Source organism: Sciurus vulgaris, assembly GCF_902686455.1.
Source record: "Sciurus vulgaris genome assembly, chromosome: 7".
In the NCBI taxonomy this organism is placed as follows: Eukaryota; Metazoa; Chordata; class Mammalia; order Rodentia; family Sciuridae; genus Sciurus; species Sciurus vulgaris.
In genome coordinates this window covers 122,027,217-122,046,022 of record NC_136467.1, presented here as the reverse complement: position 1 = coordinate 122,046,022, position 18,806 = coordinate 122,027,217, and the positions used below count along the sequence as shown (strand labels likewise).

General features: G+C 47.6%; 1 protein-coding gene and 1 long non-coding RNA gene across 6 annotated transcripts in view; one reads left to right on the top strand and one right to left on the bottom strand.

The window, feature by feature from the left end:
• SCUBE3 (signal peptide, CUB domain and EGF like domain containing 3) overlaps positions 1-9,848 on the top strand; it is a 32,318-nt gene extending 22,470 nt beyond the window's left edge. For 2 of the 4 annotated variants that reach the window (XM_079147219.1, XM_079147218.1), the window contains 15 exons: positions 301-423; positions 871-987; positions 1,622-1,747; positions 2,012-2,128; positions 2,269-2,373; positions 2,513-2,629; positions 2,963-3,121; positions 3,336-3,551; positions 3,865-4,026; positions 4,232-4,399; positions 4,900-5,061; positions 5,462-5,659; positions 6,457-6,609; positions 6,735-6,814; positions 8,736-9,848. In XM_079147219.1, the coding sequence (XP_079003345.1) occupies positions 301-423; positions 871-987; positions 1,622-1,747; positions 2,012-2,128; positions 2,269-2,373; positions 2,513-2,629; positions 2,963-3,121; positions 3,336-3,551; positions 3,865-4,026; positions 4,232-4,399; positions 4,900-5,061; positions 5,462-5,659; positions 6,457-6,609; positions 6,735-6,814; positions 8,736-8,885 (2,153 nt within the window). In that variant the 3' untranslated portion in view covers positions 8,886-9,848. Of the gene's footprint in view, positions 1-300; positions 424-870; positions 988-1,621; positions 1,748-2,011; positions 2,129-2,268; positions 2,374-2,512; positions 2,630-2,962; positions 3,122-3,335; positions 3,552-3,864; positions 4,027-4,231; positions 4,400-4,899; positions 5,062-5,461; positions 5,660-6,456; positions 6,610-6,734; positions 8,619-8,735 lie in introns of those variants that run through there. The other 2 variants (XM_079147216.1, XM_079147217.1) reach the window with 2 other exon arrangements.
• LOC306665609 lies at positions 2,145-18,661 on the bottom strand. Of its 2 annotated transcripts, XR_013765084.1 has the most exons (4): positions 18,365-18,661; positions 5,600-5,701; positions 2,506-2,580; positions 2,145-2,340 (listed from the first exon to the last, which is right to left on the bottom strand). It is a non-coding gene; the product is annotated as an uncharacterized lncRNA (long non-coding RNA). The 2 variants fall into 2 exon arrangements; XR_013765085.1 differs by lacking the exon at positions 18,365-18,661 and having other exon boundaries at positions 5,600-5,720.
• Between the last annotated feature and the right edge of the window lie 145 nt (positions 18,662-18,806).

Below are 18,806 nucleotides of genomic sequence, written 5' to 3'. Positions count from 1 at the left end.
TGAATACAGAAGACAGAGACGGGAGGGTGATCCCAGAGTCAAAAGGGGCAGGCCCAGGGCCCTCCTTGATTTTCCTTCTCTGCGAGGAAGGGATCTTGTCTTCTTGTTCCCAGCCTTCAATATTGTCTTTCTTAAAAAAAAAAAAAAAAAAACAACCTTTATTTTATTTATTTATTTATTTACATGTGGTGCTGAGGATCAAGCCCGGTGCCTCACACGTGCTAGGCAAGCGCTCTACCACTGAGCCACAACCCCAGCCCTCAGTATTGTCTCTTGTTCTCTTTTGCCTTGCTTCCCCAGACATAGACGAGTGCCGCCTGAACAACGGGGGCTGTGACCACATTTGCCGCAACACCGTGGGCAGCTTTGAATGCAGCTGCAAGAAGGGTTATAAGCTTCTCATCAATGAGAGGAACTGCCAAGGTGAGCAGACTTGGTTCAAGGTGAAAACCAGAAGAGAGGTTCTTAGGTGGGAGGGATTCCAGGAGGCCAGAGTCTGAGAAGCTCAGTAGACACTGCAGAGTCTCTGTAGGCAGTGTTGTGCTACAAATGGACCTCCTTTTGGTGGAACAGTCCCCAACAGAGTGCACAGCTTGGTGAGGAGTAAGGGATAGCTTTCACCCCTGTTCACATCCTTAGTTTAGTATGGCCTGCCTAACCACATGGGCTCTGATCCATAGGCGCCAGAAAGAGTTCCAGTCTCCAAGGACTCCAAGTAGAAGGGGCATCCAGGAGTTCTATGGCCAGGCCACTAGTAGGGTCTCTTTCAAATCAAGGGGGAGAGCCAAGGTCCCTCACTCAGGTCCTTCACCTGAGCAAGTGTCAAGTGCCCCAAGACAGATTCAGTAGCTTGAATCCTTGCTCTTCCAGACATAGACGAATGCTCCTTTGATCGAACCTGTGACCACATGTGTGTCAATACACCAGGAAGCTTCCAGTGTCTCTGTCACCGTGGCTACCTGCTATATGGTGTCACCCACTGTGGGGGTAAGCCAGCAAGCTTGCGTACTGCTGCCACCCTTTCCTTTCTCGCCTCTTTACCCTCCAGTTAAGTGACTGAGGCCCTGCACTGGCTTGTGGTTCATGGGCAACCCTGGTTACATGTGCCATGCCTGCACCCACTGTGATGAAATGGGAGAAATTAAGACAACTTCTGAAGGTCCGCTGGGAGATGGGGCGTCAGAGAATAGCATCCTCCCTCCCCTTTCCATCACCATCCCTGGACCTCCATCCTCAGCTTCAAAACAACAGCCCCACTGGTAGGTAGGAGTGGAAGGCTTTAAAAAACTGGCCAGCTTGGCCCCTTCTTGATGGTTCCTTTAGGGACGGAGATAGGAGAAGAGGAGTGCTCTCTCCTCAGGCCAGGCAACCCTTTTAAAACATTCTCTTTTTATTTTAAGAATATTTAACGTGATATCTACCCTCTTAACAAATTTTAAACATGTATACTATACAGTGTTGTCCACAATAGGCATAATATTGTACAGTAGATCTTTAGAACTTACTCATCTTGTATAACTCAAGGAAGCCTGAGGCCCTAACCGAAGTCCCTACTCACTGCCCACTCCCTACCTCCTACCCCTTTCCCACCTTATTTGTCTGTCTTCCAACTCTTCCCCAGATGTGGATGAATGCAGCATCAACCGAGGAGGCTGCCGATTTGGCTGCATCAACACTCCTGGCAGCTACCAGTGTACCTGTCCGGCAGGCCAGGGCCGGCTGCACTGGAACGGCAAGGATTGCACAGGTGCGCAGCGCCCTCTTCTGGTTGGAGTTGGCACTGCAGTTTCAGGGGAGAGTTGTCTTGAACTGAGTACTTGGCTGAGAGGTGTGAAAGGGAAAAGGGTGGAGAACGTAATCGAGTTAGACATGAATTTCTGGAACATTCTGCATTTATCAATCTTAACAGTAGTTCTTCACAGAACTGATTACCTTCTTCCACATTAACCAGTTAAGGGAGAGGGTGGGAGAGGAATGCACCTGTCTCCTCAGGCCTCTCTCCCCTTCCTAGAGCCGGTGAAGTGTCAGGGCAGTCCCGGGGCCTCTAAAGCCATGCTCAGCTGCAACCGGTCTGGCAAGAAGGACACCTGTGCCCTGACCTGCCCCTCCCGGGCCCGGTTTTTGCCAGGTACATGGGAGGAAGGTACTGGAACGCTAGGGGTGGAAGAGGGAAGTTTGGCTGCCTGGCAGCTCTTCTGCTCCCCAGGGAGTCTTCCTACCAGAGGGGGTTGGGGGCCGGTCAGAGTGGTGACGGGTCCCTTCTCTCAGAGTCTGAGAATGGCTTCACGGTGAGCTGCGGCACCCCCAGTCCTAAGGCCACGCCAGCCCGAGCTGGCCACCCTGGGAACAGCACAAACTCCAACCATTGTCATGGTGAGCACCAGCCCAGAGGCCCTCTTCCTCCCCTCGCCTGTGTTTCTCTTCCTTCCTTTCTCCTGGATCTCCTCCTTGCTTTATAAGGCCCTCCCCAGCACCCTCACCCCTGCCATGCTGAACTTCTCTCACCTTCTAGAGGCTGCAGTGCTGTCGGTCAAGCAGCGGGCCTCCTTCAAGATCAAAGACGCCAAATGCCGCTTGCACCTGCGGAACAAAGGCAAAATGGAGGAGGCTGGCAGAATCCTGGGGCCAGGTCTGGACTGGGGACCTCACCTCAGTGGGCTGTCTAGTCACCACTTTCCCCACCCCTTGGCTCCTCTGCTTAGTGAGATTTCTTCCAGAAAACCACCAGCACCCTGAACTCTGGACAGAGCAGGGGGAAAAGCAATGATAGGCCTAAGACCTAAGGAAGTCCCAAGCTCTTCCCCCACCAACTAACTAGTACCCTAGCCTACAAGAGGACTGGGAGAATTGCAGTCAGAGGCCTGTGGGGGCGGTCTGGGTTGGGGCAGCGGTGAGAACTGGGAAGGAGAATTTTCCCTGTCTGAAGAGGGCACGCTGTAGGTTGACAAGACTTCTCCTTCAGGTGGTGCCCCCTGCTCTGACTGCCAGGTCACCTTCATTCACCTCAAGTGTGACTCCTCTCGGAAGGGCAAGGGCCGGAGGGCCCGGACCCCTCCAGGCAAGGAGGTCACCCGGCTCACCCTAGAACTGGAAGCAGAGGTCAGAGCTGAAGAAACTACAGGTGGGCCTAGGGACGCTGTTATGGGGAGGGCAGAGGTGGGGAAACCACGGGTCTCAGCAGCCAAAGGAAGGGACAGAGCCTCTCCTGGGGGCGGAACCTGCACTGACAAGCCCAAGAACTAGTCCCCCTTCCTAGGCAGGAGCCCTCCTAGCTCCCACCCTTTCTCCCCACCCTCCTGCTTATGCCACTCTCTTCGGCTTCCCATCCACACCAGCTGGCTGCGGGCTGCCTTGCCTTCGACAGCGGATGGAGCGGCGACTGAAAGGATCCCTGAAGATGCTCCGCAAGTCCATCAACCAGGACCGCTTCCTGCTGCGCCTAGCAGGCCTTGACTATGAACTCGCCCACAAGCCAGGCCTGGCAGGGGGGGAGCGTGCAGAGCCAGCGGAGGTCTGCAGGCCTGGGCAGCATCGTGCTGGGGCCAAGTGTGGTAAGGGAACTTGTTGGGGAGCAGGGGAGTGGGGACGGCCCAGCATTGCAGTCTCAGGTGCAGTTTTCAAATTATGAGGCAGCTAAGACCCTCCTTCCCACGATCCTCCCTTCCCTGGTTCCAGGCTGAAATCTAGGATACCAAGCAGGGCCAGCAACTCTTCCTGCACACGGATTTGACCTCTCCAGCCCTCTAAGAATTCTGTTTATTACCTAACAGAGTCTCCTCAAATCTGGGGGACTGGGAAGGGGAATCTAGGCCTGGGCGGTGGGAAATGGGGGGTGGGTGGCTAGCGCGGCCGACTCTCCCTCAGTCAGCTGCCCGCAGGGAACCTATTACCACGGCCAGACGGAGCAGTGTGTGCCATGCCCAGCGGGCACCTTCCAGGAGAGAGAAGGGCAGCTCTCCTGCGACCTTTGCCCTGGCAGTGATGCCCACGGGCCTCTTGGAGCCACCAACGTCACCACGTGTGCAGGTGCCAAGGGAACAAACAATACAGACTGGGCTAGGGTGGGCACTGGGACGCCCATGGGCATGGGATTTCCCAAAGGGCAGGCCCAGGCTCCAGGCCACTCTCCTAGTTGACATTCTGTTTGTGTGCCTCTGTTCTCTGAGACCGGGGCATCCCGTGGGTGACTAAGGACCATCCCCATGAGAGTTGGGTCCCTGGTTCATTGCAGGTCAGTGCCCACCTGGCCAGCACTCTGTGGATGGGTTCAAACCCTGCCAGCCATGCCCACGTGGCACCTACCAACCTGAAGCAGGACGGACCCTGTGCTTCCCATGTGGTGGGGGCCTCACCACCAAGCATGAGGGGGCCCTCTCCTTCCAAGATTGTGACACCAAGGGTGAGTAGGCCACTCACCCACTAGGGGACTCCCTAACTCCAAATGCTCAAAAACTTTCTCCAGGTCCCCAGAGCAGACCTGATTATACTGCCCTACATCTTCCCCAAACAGAAAAGGCCCAGCTGACCAACCACACCATCCCTCCTAGGACTTGTCCTGGTGGCCACCAGGCTTAAATCTAGGAACCATAAAAAAAATTAACGCTTTGTCTGGTTCCCCCCAACATATTTGGATGAGTTTCCATATCAGTTCAGCACTGTGCTCAGTGCATGAAAAAAAAAAAAAAAAAAAAAAGATTGGTACCATAGCTAACCACTCTGTAAAATTATTTTTCCCTCTGGACTTAAATTCTGGTATGACTTGGAAAGGTTAAGATCCTGGAAGAACTTTGGAGTCTTCAGTCTCCTGATTGACCACGATGAGTAGGACCTGCCCTTTCTAGGCCCCAGAATACCCTCCTGCCTGTCATCGTGACTCCTGCCTCTCCCCTCTGCCTGCAGTCCAGTGCTCCCCAGGACACTACTACAACACCAGCATCCATCGTTGTATCCGCTGTGCCATGGGCTCCTACCAGCCTGACTTCCGTCAGAACTTCTGCACCCGCTGTCCAGGAAACACAAGCACTGACTTTGATGGCTCCACCAGTGTGGCCCAGTGCAAGAGTATGTGGCAGGCCCCGCTGTGGAAAAGAGGGTGGAGGCCTGGGAGCATGGGCATGGAAAGAAAGGAGTGGTAACAACAGGAAGCAGAACTGGAGGGCGGATGGGCAGGAAGGTTCCGTTCTCCACGCCTCTCCAATCTCCCCACTCTCTAGGCCAGTTGCCAGGCTGAGCCCCGTAGCATCCTTTCCCTAGGAACAGGTAATGGGGAGGCAGAGATGGGTGAAGTGAGGTAGTAAAGGGCAGGAAGGATGGTGGACTTAGGACGTGGAAACTAGATGATGAATTAGGATGATGGCTGCCCACATGTCTGATCTCCACTCAGGACTCTTCAGTATGCCCAACCCAGCTCCCCACTGACGTCCCTTCTCTTTCTCACTCTGTTCACTGGGGCTGGCTGCAGATCGTCAGTGTGGTGGGGAGCTAGGTGAGTTCACTGGCTACATCGAGTCCCCCAACTACCCGGGCAACTACCCTGCCGGCGTGGAGTGCATCTGGAACATCAACCCCCCACCCAAGCGCAAGATCCTTATCGTGGTACCTGAGATCTTCCTGCCATCTGAGGACGAGTGTGGGGACGTCCTCGTCATGAGAAAGAACTGTGGGTGGCTGCAGAGCTGGGCCAGGGAAGGGACGTCTGAATCTGGTTGGGAGGGAAAGAGAGTTTGGTACAGGAAGTGGGGCAGTAAAGTTAGGGACTCATGAGAGCAAAAATTAATGAGGGAAGCTTTAAGGAGAGAACTAACAAAGGCAAATAGCAGCGAACGGTACAGCTTTAGTGGAGAGCAGTTAAGGAAGCCAGCCGGGCATGCTGGCATACACCTGGAATCCCAGAGGCTAGGGAGGCTGAGGCAGGAGGATTGAAAGTTCCAAAGCCAGCCTCAGTAAATTAGAGAGGCCCTAAGCAACTTAGCAAAACCCTATCTCAAAATAAAAATAAAAAGAACTGGGGATATAGCTCCATGGTGAAGTGTCTATGGGTTCAATCCCAACACCAAAAGAAGAAAAAAGGCCAGCATTGGAGCTAGAACACCAATGCTGTTACATACGTCATTTTCTAACCCTAGCATTTTGCCAATCCATTCACTTAAATGTCAAATTTCATACACTAGGGCTGGGGATGTAGCAAAGTAGTAGAGTTCTTGCCTTGCATGGGTCTGATCCTTAATACTACTAAGACAAAGCAAAGCACAAAAACATATTCTATGCCTGGATATCAAAGAGCAGTTGTGGGATGACTCAGGGCATGGCGGGAGAAGGGTTTGTGGCTATGTGCATGGGTATGCATGTTTTCAGGGGTGGGAGCCTCTGATTCTGCCCACTGCCCACAGCCCTTGTTCCAGCAGGGCTTGGGCAGCCTGCCCTCCTGCTCCACTGACCTGCTGCTTGCCTTGCCAGCCTCCCCATCCTCCATTACCACTTATGAGACCTGTCAGACCTATGAGCGCCCCATTGCCTTCACGGCCCGTTCCAGGAAGCTTTGGATCAACTTTAAGACAAGTGAGGCCAATAGCGCCCGTGGCTTCCAGATTCCCTATGTTACCTACGATGGTGAGTGATGGCAGGAGAACGAGGGAGGTGGGTGAGAATGGCGAGGCTCATGGGTCTTGGGAGGGAGCTATGGAAGCAGGCAAGCGCCCACCCTTCAGCCCCCACTCCTTTGACCAACTTTGCAGAAGACTATGAGCAGCTGGTAGAAGACATCGTCCGAGATGGCCGACTCTATGCCTCTGAAAACCACCAGGAGATCCTAAAGGCAAGTGAATATTAACGAGCATGTGAATATAATGAGCATGTGACCACGGCAGGCAACATGCTAAGGGCCAACATGAATACTTGCACTTGATACACACGATAGCTCTATAAGGTAGGTGGTATCATCATTGTAAATGAGGAAACTGAGGCACAGAGTTAAAGAGCCTGCCCTGTGGGAAAGCTGGGATGTGAGCCCAGTCCATCTGCCTACACGGTCACTCAGACCGGATCACACCTTGGGGAAAAGGTGGGAGATGAAGAGAAGATAGAGAAGAAAGTCTCCTATCTCTACCACCAAGAGATACAGGAGAAATTATTTCTATACTTAATTACAGGGCTGGGGACATAGCTCAGTGGGTAGAATGCTTGCCTCCCAAGCACAAGGCCCTGGGTTCAATCCCCAGCACTTCAAAAAGAAAAAGAAAAAAAAAATTATACTTAATTACTTTTACATAAGCCCCTCCATCCCTTTACTGTCCCCAGTCCCACAGAGAAACAGCAGATTAGCACACTTTTCTCAGGATCAATTCATGGATAGACAGATGTCTTTTTGTGTGCACATGCTGGGGACTGAACCCAGGACCTTTGCTCTACCACTGAGCCACATCCCCAGCCCCTATTTGTCTTTTCCAGGGAAAGAAATATTTCCAATACTGCAGATCCACTGGGTCTACGGATCCAATTTTGAAAAAAAATCTTACTATAGTCTTAGTTGTAGAATCATCCTTCAGGAATTATCACTGCAAAGAAGTTCTCTCTTTATTAGTAGTAACAAAAATTTTTACTAGTAACATTTTATATTTTCATCAAAATAAAATCTGTGATGAAAAATCTAGAACCTCAAGGAATATAATTTTAGCAATACTTTTCAAACATTCTCATAGCATCTGAACCATTATTTCACATCAGAAGTACCTGGAACACCAATGCATAAAGCACACAGTTGTTCTGATTGAAGTGGAGGTGAGAAACTATGAACGTAGTAGAAAGAGCACCAGCCTAGGGGCCAGATCACCTGAGTTCTAATACCCAATGCCTGGCATTTACCAGGCTCCCCATACATCATGCTGATGTCACATGGTGGGGGTGGTCAGGAAAGGCCTCTGGGGAGAAGAGACTCTTGGACAAGGTGAAGGGAAAACCCATTAGACTACCAGGGAGGAATATTCCAAGCTAAGGAGCAATTTAGTGTGTTTCAGAACCTAAGGCAGCCAGCGTGGCTGCACAGGGTGGGGAAGAGTGGAGATGGAGAACGGGCCACAGACCACATGCAGCCAGGGTGCTGTGCAAGGAGCTTTGGTCTTTACAGTGATAAGAGAAGGCACAGGGGCTGAGGGTGTCGACCAGTGGTAGAGTATATGCCTAGCATTCGTGAGGACTTTGGTTTGATCCCCAGCACTGGGGGATAAAAAAAATTAGCCACGTGTAATGGTGTGATCCTGCAGTCCCACTTCTCAGGAGCTTGAGCCCAGAAGTTTAGTCTGGACAATGTAGTGGGACCTTATTCTCAAAAACAAACAACCCAGAAAAGCGTTTCAAACAGGAAAAGGATAAGCTAAACACCTCCCAAGGCACTGTGGCTGCTGTGGGGGAAACCGTCTATGGAGGGTCAAAGGTAGAAGCATGGAGACCAGTTAGGAGGCTGCTGTGTAGTCCACGGTGCCTAGGAGTGGTGAGAAGTGGTCAGACCCTGGATACTTTGAAGGTAGAGTCAAGAGGATGTGCCATAGTTGTGAGCAAGAGAGAGGGATCAAGGGGAATTCTAAAGCTGCAGATGTGGGGAGGGAGTCCACAGTTGCCCTCTGGATATGTTCACTGTGAGATGCCTTAGACGTGGAGAGGGGCTGCTGATTGAGGCTGGCTGTTCATCTTTCCCACCCACGACATTGAAGCTTTTATTGCCACCTGCCATCCCTCTGCAGGACAAGAAGCTCATCAAGGCCTTCTTTGAGGTGCTGGCCCACCCCCAGAACTACTTCAAGTACACAGAGAAACACAAGGAGATGCTACCAAAATCCTTCATCAAGCTGCTTCGCTCCAAAGTTTCCAGCTTCCTGAGGCCCTACAAATAGTGCCTGTAGTCCAGAGACCCAGGTTTTTTAGCCCCCAGACTCCTTAGCCCTCAGAGCCGGCAGCCCCTACCCTCAGACAAGGAACTCTCTCCTTTCTTTTTGGAGGAAAATATCACTATACAGACCAGGCACTCTCCCTTTCCTTCTAGTTTCTCTCTCTCTCTCTCTCTCTCTCTCTCTCTCTCTCTCATTCACTCACTCACTCACTACTGGTTTCTCTTTTCCTACGTGCTCACTGGAAAAGCCATCCAGTGCTGGCTATATTCCCCTGAGGGGTGAAGGCAGCACTGCCCACACCCGTGGTCAGCTTGGAAGGGTGCTAGAAGCCCACTAAGGAAGTGGGTCTGCTGGAGAATGGAGAGGGGAAAGAGGGACTTCTGCCATTATAGGGTTGTGCCTTCCTAGTCAGGAGCCAAAATGTCCCCTGGTTGTGTTCCCCAGGGTGACTTTTAACAACCCAGAGTCCTGCCAAAGAAGCCTTTGACCTACCAACTAATGCCAGCCCCAGTCCGCTGAGGCACACAGTTTGAGCCCTGGCCATCACACAGCTGGCTTTCTTGTCTATACAGCTCCTCTCTTTCTTCCCCTACGTGTCTGACTGGGGTTGACTCCGTAACATTTACAAATGGCCCCTGCCACTGGGCCAGTGGACACCGGCTGAGTGAGGAAAGCGGCAGGCATTACCAAGTAGTCTTGCTGTGTTGCTGTGGCCTTGAGAGAAAGACTGTAGCTCTGCAGGACAGAACGCAGGTTTTAAAGCATTGCCAGGAAAGGAAAATAGAAAAGAATCTGAATCACCTACAGGACTAGACTGCAGGACAATTGGAAGCCAGCCTCCAACACTAATCCCTTTTCTCCCTTGTCCTCTGTGGCCCAGCCATACCCTCACCCGCCGTGCTCCCTGGGGGAGCCCTACTCCCCTTGCTAAGTGTTGTACTTAAAGAAATCTAGCTGTTGACCCGAGCCAGCCTGGGTCTCACCCATCATTGTCTTTCCCTTGTAGCCCAGGTGGCTTGTGGGTTCCACTAAAGAGGACCCCACTCTGCGGCCAGCCTGGAGCCACCTACCTCTGGCCTCAGGCTGTGGGCAGCAAGAGGAATGTGTGTGCACTCGGCGAGCCTCCTGCCCACCCTGTCCACACCTAAGAAGTGCAATCATTTTGAGTCTCTCTGTGTTGTCTAGAGGGAGGGATTTTTGTTTTCTGGTTTTGTTTTTTGTTTTTGTTTCTCTTTCCTCTATTAGAGCAACCCTATTTATAGCTGCCCAAGAGAGAAGAGTGTATGTTTGGAGTGGAAGAAAATCAGTTTTGAATCTCATGAACCTTGAGTCCTGGAGCATCTGATCTGTCTGTTCTACCAGTGGCCACCCAGCCCTCTAGAGCCCTCGGCTGGGCTAGCCAGGGCTGTAGCTCAGAGGCATCTGATGTGTAGGACAGTAATTCTGGGGACTTGATGGAGCAGGAAGGAGAGGGACCTCTTTTTTAAACCAGTCCTGCTGTCCTTTTACCTCTCCATGGATTCAGCATGGACCTCATGATTGTGGAGGCCAATGGAATTGGTCAGAGATTCCCTACTCCAGTAGGGAAAACCTCCATCTTTTCCCTGTCTTCAGGTTTTCCCCTGGTGTGTACATGGAAGAGGACCAGGACAAACCCTGGGGTATGGGCTGAGTCAGGCTCCTGAGTGACCCTGGTCATTTCCCTTAGCCTTGACTTCAAGCCTGTTTCAAACTACTGTTTTTCAAAAGGATGAAGAATAAAATCCATGCCCAAGCCCAGATCCTGCACACACTCCACCCTTAGTCCAATCGTTGCCTGTAAAATTCTTTTCCACTTGTTTCTTCTGGTTCCCTCAAAGCTGTAGTCCTAGTCAGTTAAAGGCTACCAGTTGACTCCTCTGGTCCAGTTCCAGGTGACTATCCCAGGCTACTGTTCCCCCAGGAGACTCAACACTAAATAAAAGAGCATGACAGTTCCCATCAGTAGCATTCACCAACCAAAACAAGCCTGAGCAGTAGACAGCCAGTGGCACAACCACATCCCCTGACTTAGTCAATACCATGACCCCTGGGGATGGGGCAAAGTGGACTATTCTGAAGATGTTAAATGGCTACTCAGAGAAAATGGTCATTGAGTAGGAATGTCTGCTTCTCAGGAAGTGCTATGAAAACTACTTGAATCAACTCTGACCACGCTAATTCTCTACCAGAGCTAGGATAACTTTCTGATTCTCTCCCTGCCATTTTGCTTCTGTTGGAAAGCCAAACAGTGAAGGTGCTTTTCAGTTTATGTCTTCGGGATCTGGCTTCTCCTTGATCCCTTCCTTTCCTGACACAGCATACACACACATCAACATCCTTCCTCCAATCATTTATTTCATGGTTTAATGAGACCTGCAAATGAATTTCACAGTATGGAAAGTATAGACCACTAGGCTTCTTTAACTGATGTCAAGACAGAGCTTGGTTATCAGGTGAAGATCTGGTATTGTCCACTAAATTTAATTTAGATAATGCAAGTTGGGAATTAAGATTCCAGGCAAAGCTGCTGCTGAAACTATAGAGGAACTAGCCCTGGGCATCAAACTAGGTTAAGTGGACCTAAAGAGGAGCCAACACTCAGGGACCCTCTAGGGCTTTACAGGTCAGACATTTAAAGAGGTTTTTACCAGTGGAGGGAAATGAGAAGATGGTGTACATAGGAATTCTTGATGAATTGACCCAAAGGCCTCCCTGCAGGGTGTGGTGCTCGTAGGGCCACAGAACTGTGGAGCTTCATTCGTCTTATACCAAACCTGCCCTGCTGCATCTGGCAACAGGAAGCCATTTCAGTGAGGGCTCTGAGCCCCAAGTGATGTATGTCAGAAAGGCACTTAGATCCTCAGTAGCACTCCTCTTTACTTCTCTGCCTCTCTGTATCATCAGGCCAGACCCATCCCTAAGCCTGAGGGAACTCTCAGAGTCTGGAGAAAACCTCACAGAGCCCAGACTTGAGCTGCCCACACCAGGCCTAAAAATCCCAAATTCTTGACATTGAGCTGTGGTTGTTTTGGTTTGGTCAGTTGGAGGTGGTGGAGACTCAGATTTGTTGCTCCAAGTTTCACAATACATTCCTGGTCTTTGGCTCAAATGAAAGTCTATATCTGAGAAGTCTTGTCCATGTGCATGTTTGAGATGACTCTGGACTGGATTAGGAGGTCATATCTCAACATGTCAAAAAACATTATAGAGCATTCAAATGTTTATATGTGCTGCTTAACTTCAATATGACAGCCTTAAACGAGGGGAACAATACAATTTACCATACCCAGAAAATATTCTTAAACATAGTAAGCGGAAAGTGGAAGCAAGCAACACCAAGGACATTTTCAAATCTGACCCATCTCAAAGGTAGCATACCCTGTCTTTGGGCCATTATTTTGACTAGGAATCTTTTAAGAAACGATATGATTAGAGGGAATAAAACCCAGTTCTGTTATTGGCTTATCTAGACAACACAGATAATAGCAGTTTGGACAACTAAGAACTTTGTTATTCTGTGTGAGCTGAAGTTTCAAAGAATAATCATTACCATGTGGGAGGCTTTTTTTTAAATGCAGAAGAAATCTCAAAATATTGTATTTATATCTGCCTTCCACTGCTGCCGATAAAGCATCTCCTACACAATCAGCAATAAACAGCAAATGATGCAGTTCAGAGTATTTTGCACTTGGGGAAAAATATGTATCTGAAGTTGTAAAAAGAAATGTTTGGATTTTGTACTGTCTTTTTTATTATTATTAAAATACTAAATGAAACTCCTCAGCCTGGCATCTTTTCCTCTATCTCAATAGCTTATTCTACAGCCAGAAAAAGGCTTGAGGAGACAAAGTAACTTCTGACAGAAAACTTGCCCAAATTTGGGAAGAATTTATCTTATTCCTATTGATTTTAGAATTTAAATAGGCTTGTCTCTTGTCTATCTTTAATATCAAGAATTACGTCCTGCCAGCCATGGTGCACATCTGTAATCCCAGCAATTTGAGAGGCTGAGGCAGGAGGATTGCAAGCTCGAGGCCATTCTCAGCAACTTAGTGAGGCCCCGTCTCAAAATTTAAAAGAAAATTATTAAAGGGCCTGGGGATATAGCTCAGTGGTACAGCATCCCGGGGTTCAATCCCCCATATTACAAAAACAAAAACAAAAACCAATTATCTCCTGAGGGGATCTAGGGAGAGAGGAATTTTAGACTATGGTTCCTTCTTACCACAATATAGTCCACAAAAGCTGTCCAGGCCACAAGTGGCCCAAATACTCAGTAGTTTTTGTTTTGTTGTCTGTTTGTTTGTTTGGTACTGGGGATTGAACCCAGGGCGCTTTACCACTGTGCTATACCCCTAGTCGTCGTCTTTTTTTTTTTTTTTTTTTTTTTTTTTGAGACAGGGTCTCACTAAGTTGCTGAGACTGGCCTCAAATTTGCAATCCTCCTGCCTCAGCCTCCTCAGTCTCTGGCATTACAGGCATGGGTCACTGTGCCTGGCTCAACAATATACTCTTGGCCACCAAAGGAAATTTTGAAATGCAGATTTTTTAGCCAGTCTAGCATCACTACTCCTATAGGGAATGGGAAAGCAAACTCCAATCTTTTATAAATGAATAGTCCCAATTTCTAGCTCAAAGGTGATAGGTAAAACAATGCAAATATATGATTCAACGACATGAAATTTTATTAGATTTAATATCTACATTATATAGACATTGCTGGAGCTGGGTATGGTGGCACACACCTGTAATCCCAATTGTTCAGGAGACTGAGGCAGGAAGGTTGCAAGTTTGAGGCCAACTGAACATTCATTTCACAATTACTGAGCTCCTCTTATACACCAAGCAGTGAGTGTGTGGCTACCATAGCTGGATAATAATAGCCACACTCATGTAACTTTCTGATTTTCCCACATAGATTTCCAAAATAGAAGAGAATCTAGTCCACATGGTGGTATGAGTATAAATGCACTGGCATTCTGTTTTATAATTTTAACTTCCTATGAGTTTGATTTAGTGTGACAAAATCATATTTCTATAACTGTAAAGCTGCGGACCATTCCAGGATCATTGCACAATACCCTCTTAGAGCCATCCTCTCTGATGTCTCCATAAACCTTCTATTTCAATAACACCTAGTCTTCCTCCTTCCTTCCTAGGACACTTGCACTGGTGCCCCAGAATAAGGTATAGTGGGTCTGCCTCTATTGATAAGATCTTAAAGTGGGGTGCATGAAGACTTTCCAAGGAATTCTTTCCACGGGTATGGGAAGACTTTAGAAGTGATATCTGGGCAAGGCAATTGGTCTGAGAAGAGGTTTTAGGGAATACATTTTCAGATCTTCAACTTCCATGTGAAATTTTTCCTAAAACCAGTCTGACAGCCAGTCAGCATATTCACACACACTCTCCATTCCACCTCCTCTTTCACCACAGTCCTGTTTCGCTCTGCAAAAGCCTACCCCGCGCCTCCATTGAACACATGGCCGGGGTGAAAAACTGGAGAGTTGGGAGGGAGGGGTTATTTTCCCCTTCCTACCAAAATATTCCCATTAAATCAGGCCTCCTCTTCTTCTTCTTCTTTTTTTTTTTTTTTTTTTTTTGGTACCAGGGATGCAACCCAAGGTCACTCAACCACTGAGCCACATACCCAGCCATTTTTTAAATTTTATTTAGAGACAGGGTCTCTCACTGAGATTGCTTAGGGCCTCATTAAGTTGCTGAGGCTGGCTTTGAACTTGCAATCGTCCTGTCTCAGCCTCCCAAACCGCTGGGATTACAGGCGCTACCATACCAGGCTTCATCTTATAAAATGTTTACTATATTCTATCTCCTACTAGCAAAGAATGAAATTGTTTGCTAGCTTCTCAGTCCATTAATTCTTAGCAAATCTTCTTTTAAACACATAAGAAAAAGTTGGATCATGAAATCTAATAAAATTATTGGAGTTATTTCTGATTTTTAGACATGATTAATTCATTGTTCCCAAAAGTTGAACAGCAATTTGACACAAGCAGGCCCACCCATTTACCTAGGGGATAACCTGCCTTCTATCTCACTTTTCAAAACTGATGGATATAGCTATACATTATATGACATTATTCCAAATGACAGAAACATTGCTGTCTTGTTTTTACCATTTTTATGTTAATATTAGCTCTCTATAAACTTAATCTTGACTAATTTGAGCAACCTATTTTATAAGCAACAGTTAATAATTTATTTCTCCATAATTTTATAATATGCTTCAAAATAATTATAAATACATTTATTCAAATTGAAGAATAAAGTCAGACCTTTTCTTGACCGTAAATCTAATTTGATTGACCTACTTGAAATGAAGACTGCTTTGCCAGTTACACAAATGGCAGGTGTTTTGTTGTTGTTTTTGTTTGTTTTTGGTATCAGGGATTGAGCCCAGGGGTGCTTAACCACTGAGTCACATCCCCAGACCATTTTCTTTCTTTCTTTTTTTTTTTTTTTTTGGTGGTGCTAGGGATTGAACCCAGGGCCTTGTGCATGTGAGGCAAGCACTCTACCAACTGAGCTATGTCCCCAGCGCCTTATTTTTCATTTGGAGATAGGGTCTTGCTAGATTGCTTAGTGCCTCACTAAGCTGTTGAGGCTGGCTTTTAACTTGGAATCCTCCAGCCTCAGTAGGCTCTCCTGAGCCACTGTGCCCAGCTGAGGTGTTTTTTTAATATAGTGACTGAGCTGAAGCTGTACTTCATAAATTTTGTTTTATTTTTGAGGGGCACTTGGGATTGAACTCAAGGGCACTTGGTCACTGAGCCACATTCCCAGTCCTATTTTGTACTATTATTTAGAGACAGGGTCTCACTGAGTTGCTTAGCTCCTCGCTTTCGCTGAGGCTGGCTTTGAACTCCCCATCGTCCTGCCTCAGCCTCCTGAGCTGCTAGGAGGGTGTATGCCACTATGCTCAGCTTGCACTTCATGAATTTTAACAGAAAGATTTTGAAAACATATAATGATAAAAGAATTTTATCAAAAAATATGTATTGAAAAAGGAATATCAATAAATGTTTAACAACATTCATCTGAGTGAAAAGGTTAACAGATAATTTTTAATAAGACTAAAACTGAGATTCTAATAACTAGATAATAAATCCTTTTGCAAGATCAGTGGTGTACAATTCTTTGCTTTTACTAAAATTAAAGGAATCTTTTTGACAATATTTGATAATAGACCTCACTGTGATTGTTGGCATATAATTTAGAAGTTCAAAGACTTGAGGAATATTATTATAACAAATCTCTTTTCCAATTATGTGAACAAGGTTTCTCAACACTTAAAATAAAAAACATAATTGCCTGGTGCAGTGGCGCACACCTGTAATCCCAGTGGCTCAGGAGGCTGAGACAGGAGGATCGTGTTCAAAGCCAGCTCAGCAATGGCGAGGCATAAGCAACTCAGTTACTACATAAGCAACTACCTCTATTACAAAATAGGGCTGGGGATGTGGGTCAGTGGTTAAGTGTCCCTGAATTCAATCCCTGGTAGCCCCAACCCAAGAGAAAGAAGTGATATAAATAAAAACATAAAAATGAAAATAGAGAATTGATGTCTTACCTTGCATCCTTCTACCATTGGGTAATATTCATCCAAGATGCCTGAGCTTGGATAAAAACACCATATTTCTCATTATGCGGTATATCCTCAATAAAAATTATACTTTTTAGGATTCACAATTTATAAATATTAACATATTTATGTTGTTTGGTAATACAATAATTATGGGAAATGAAAGAGGAATTTGAGAAGGAAACCATACAAAATTTCTGCTAGGGAAGAATTTTCTTTTTTGTTTTTGTTCTTTTTGTGTGTGTGTGTGTGTGGTACCCAGGACATCCCTACAGATGTGTACCATCATGCCCAACTGGTTTTTTAAAAAAATGTCTGAGGATCCCTAGCCTCTATGTTGGTGGGTGGGGGAACTGGACAGAACTGCTAGAAATGATATTCAGTATTCTACTTCAAAATATCTTCCTCACCAGCTCTCCTTAGGTTGTGAAATTTCTCATCATTATTTCAGGCAATAGTTTCTGGGTTTTGTTAAATATAAAATGGGAGAGGTAATCAGTCAAGGGATTAGGCTCTGTAGGGTCTGTAACAAAGGACAGATGTATTTTTAATATGGAGAAAGGTGGTGGAGGACAAACTTGGATTCATTCTAGTTCTATTCCCTGAGGTATTTCTACCCAACAATTCTTGCTGTAAATAAAACAAGCTACTTATCCCCTCTGTGTATCTATGAAAAATCACTTATCAAACTTCAACAAAAAGGAACAGAAAGAGGCCATCATAGTGGTTAGGCTGTTTATTTCTTTATATACTAGGAGATCTATAAAGGATTAATTATTAACCATAGGAATGGCCCACCAATTGTCACTCACTGCCTACAAAACTGAGAAAATGGTGAAAATTCTAGTCCCAGTTCCGCCTCTGGAAATGCTGTGCCAAAACAAACAAGATAGGAACAGGGGAGGGCTTTTCGGTTAAGCTCTTCAGACAGAAGAGGTAGTTCTGAACAGGATTTCTGTGCCCCCACCAGGCATCTTTAACTGTTAAGTGGCCCAAGCCCAGTATCTTGTAAATGTTTCCAATTTACTTACTGAGAAATGATTTTTACCATGCTCTACTGTAATTCCAGTGACTAGGGAGTCTGAGGTAGGGGGATCACAAGTTCGAGGCCAGCCTCAGCAACATAGCAAGACCCACTCTCAAAAATAAAAAATAAAAAGATCTGGGAATGTAGGTTACTGGTAGAGCGGCTCTGTGTTCAATCCCCAGTACCTGTTTTGTTTTAAACATATACAGAGCCTGAGGATGGATATATATATATATGATATGTGTGTGTGTGTGTGTACATATATATCTCATTCCTCGAAGTACTCTTAGAAGAGGCAATCTACCGGTTCTTTAATTCCCTCCGTGTTGTTTGGTTTGTTTTGGTTTTGGTATGAGGGACTGAACCCAGGGTTGCACCACCACTGAACTACATCCCCAGTCCTGCTTTCTATTTTGAGACAGTCTCGCTAAATTGCTGAAGCTAGCCTCAAACTTGCGATCCTCCAGCCTCAGCCTCGGAGTAGTTATAATTACAGGCGTGGCGCCCAGCTCTACTTACTTCCACGTAATTACTTGCTTACTCATTTATTTATTTATTTAACGGAAAGCTCGCTTCATTTACATTTTCCCTCATTTTTCCGAAAATGCCCCATTCACAGCCCCTCCTTGCTAGGAGGGCCAAAGAGCAAAAAGGGTTGGTTTTGTTCACCCCAGTGCAAGCCTACCAGGGGTGCATCTGGTTTTGAGGCTGGGAGCGGAGTTGACCGCGGAATGGGAGTGTGACAACCGAAGGGCCATCGAGGCACGGTCCCTATGGAAGCTAGTCCCTCACCACTCAATGTCGTCCATTCCGATAACGACCTATTAATACCTGCAGTTGGATCCTTTTAGGGGGTTGGCTCCAAGGTCAGTGAGCAATGCCTGCCGACTGCGCACGTCAAGCGCCCCCAGGGCAGTGGGGCGCGGTTCCTGCTGAGGGCACGCCGCGGCGGCCAGGAGGAAGCCCCGGTGCTGGCAGTGGACCGGCCGGAACTTCCCTTACAACCTGCCCGCTGTCAGCCACCACCGACTCCTGACGCGCACCGTCTGCCCGCTTGCCTCCGGGCTTCCGGGCTCCCGCCTCCAGCCTCAGGTAGATCGAGCTCTGGAGCCGGCCAGGTAGCGGTCCCGATTGCTATAGCGACCGCGGACTCGGAGCCGCGCCCAGGCCCTGACCCGGCGTCGTGACGTCATCACGCCCTCCCCGGGCGCTCGGCCTCGCCGGCCTGCGTCACCCCAGCCGGGGTGAGGGGCGGGGCTCCGAGGGGCTCGGT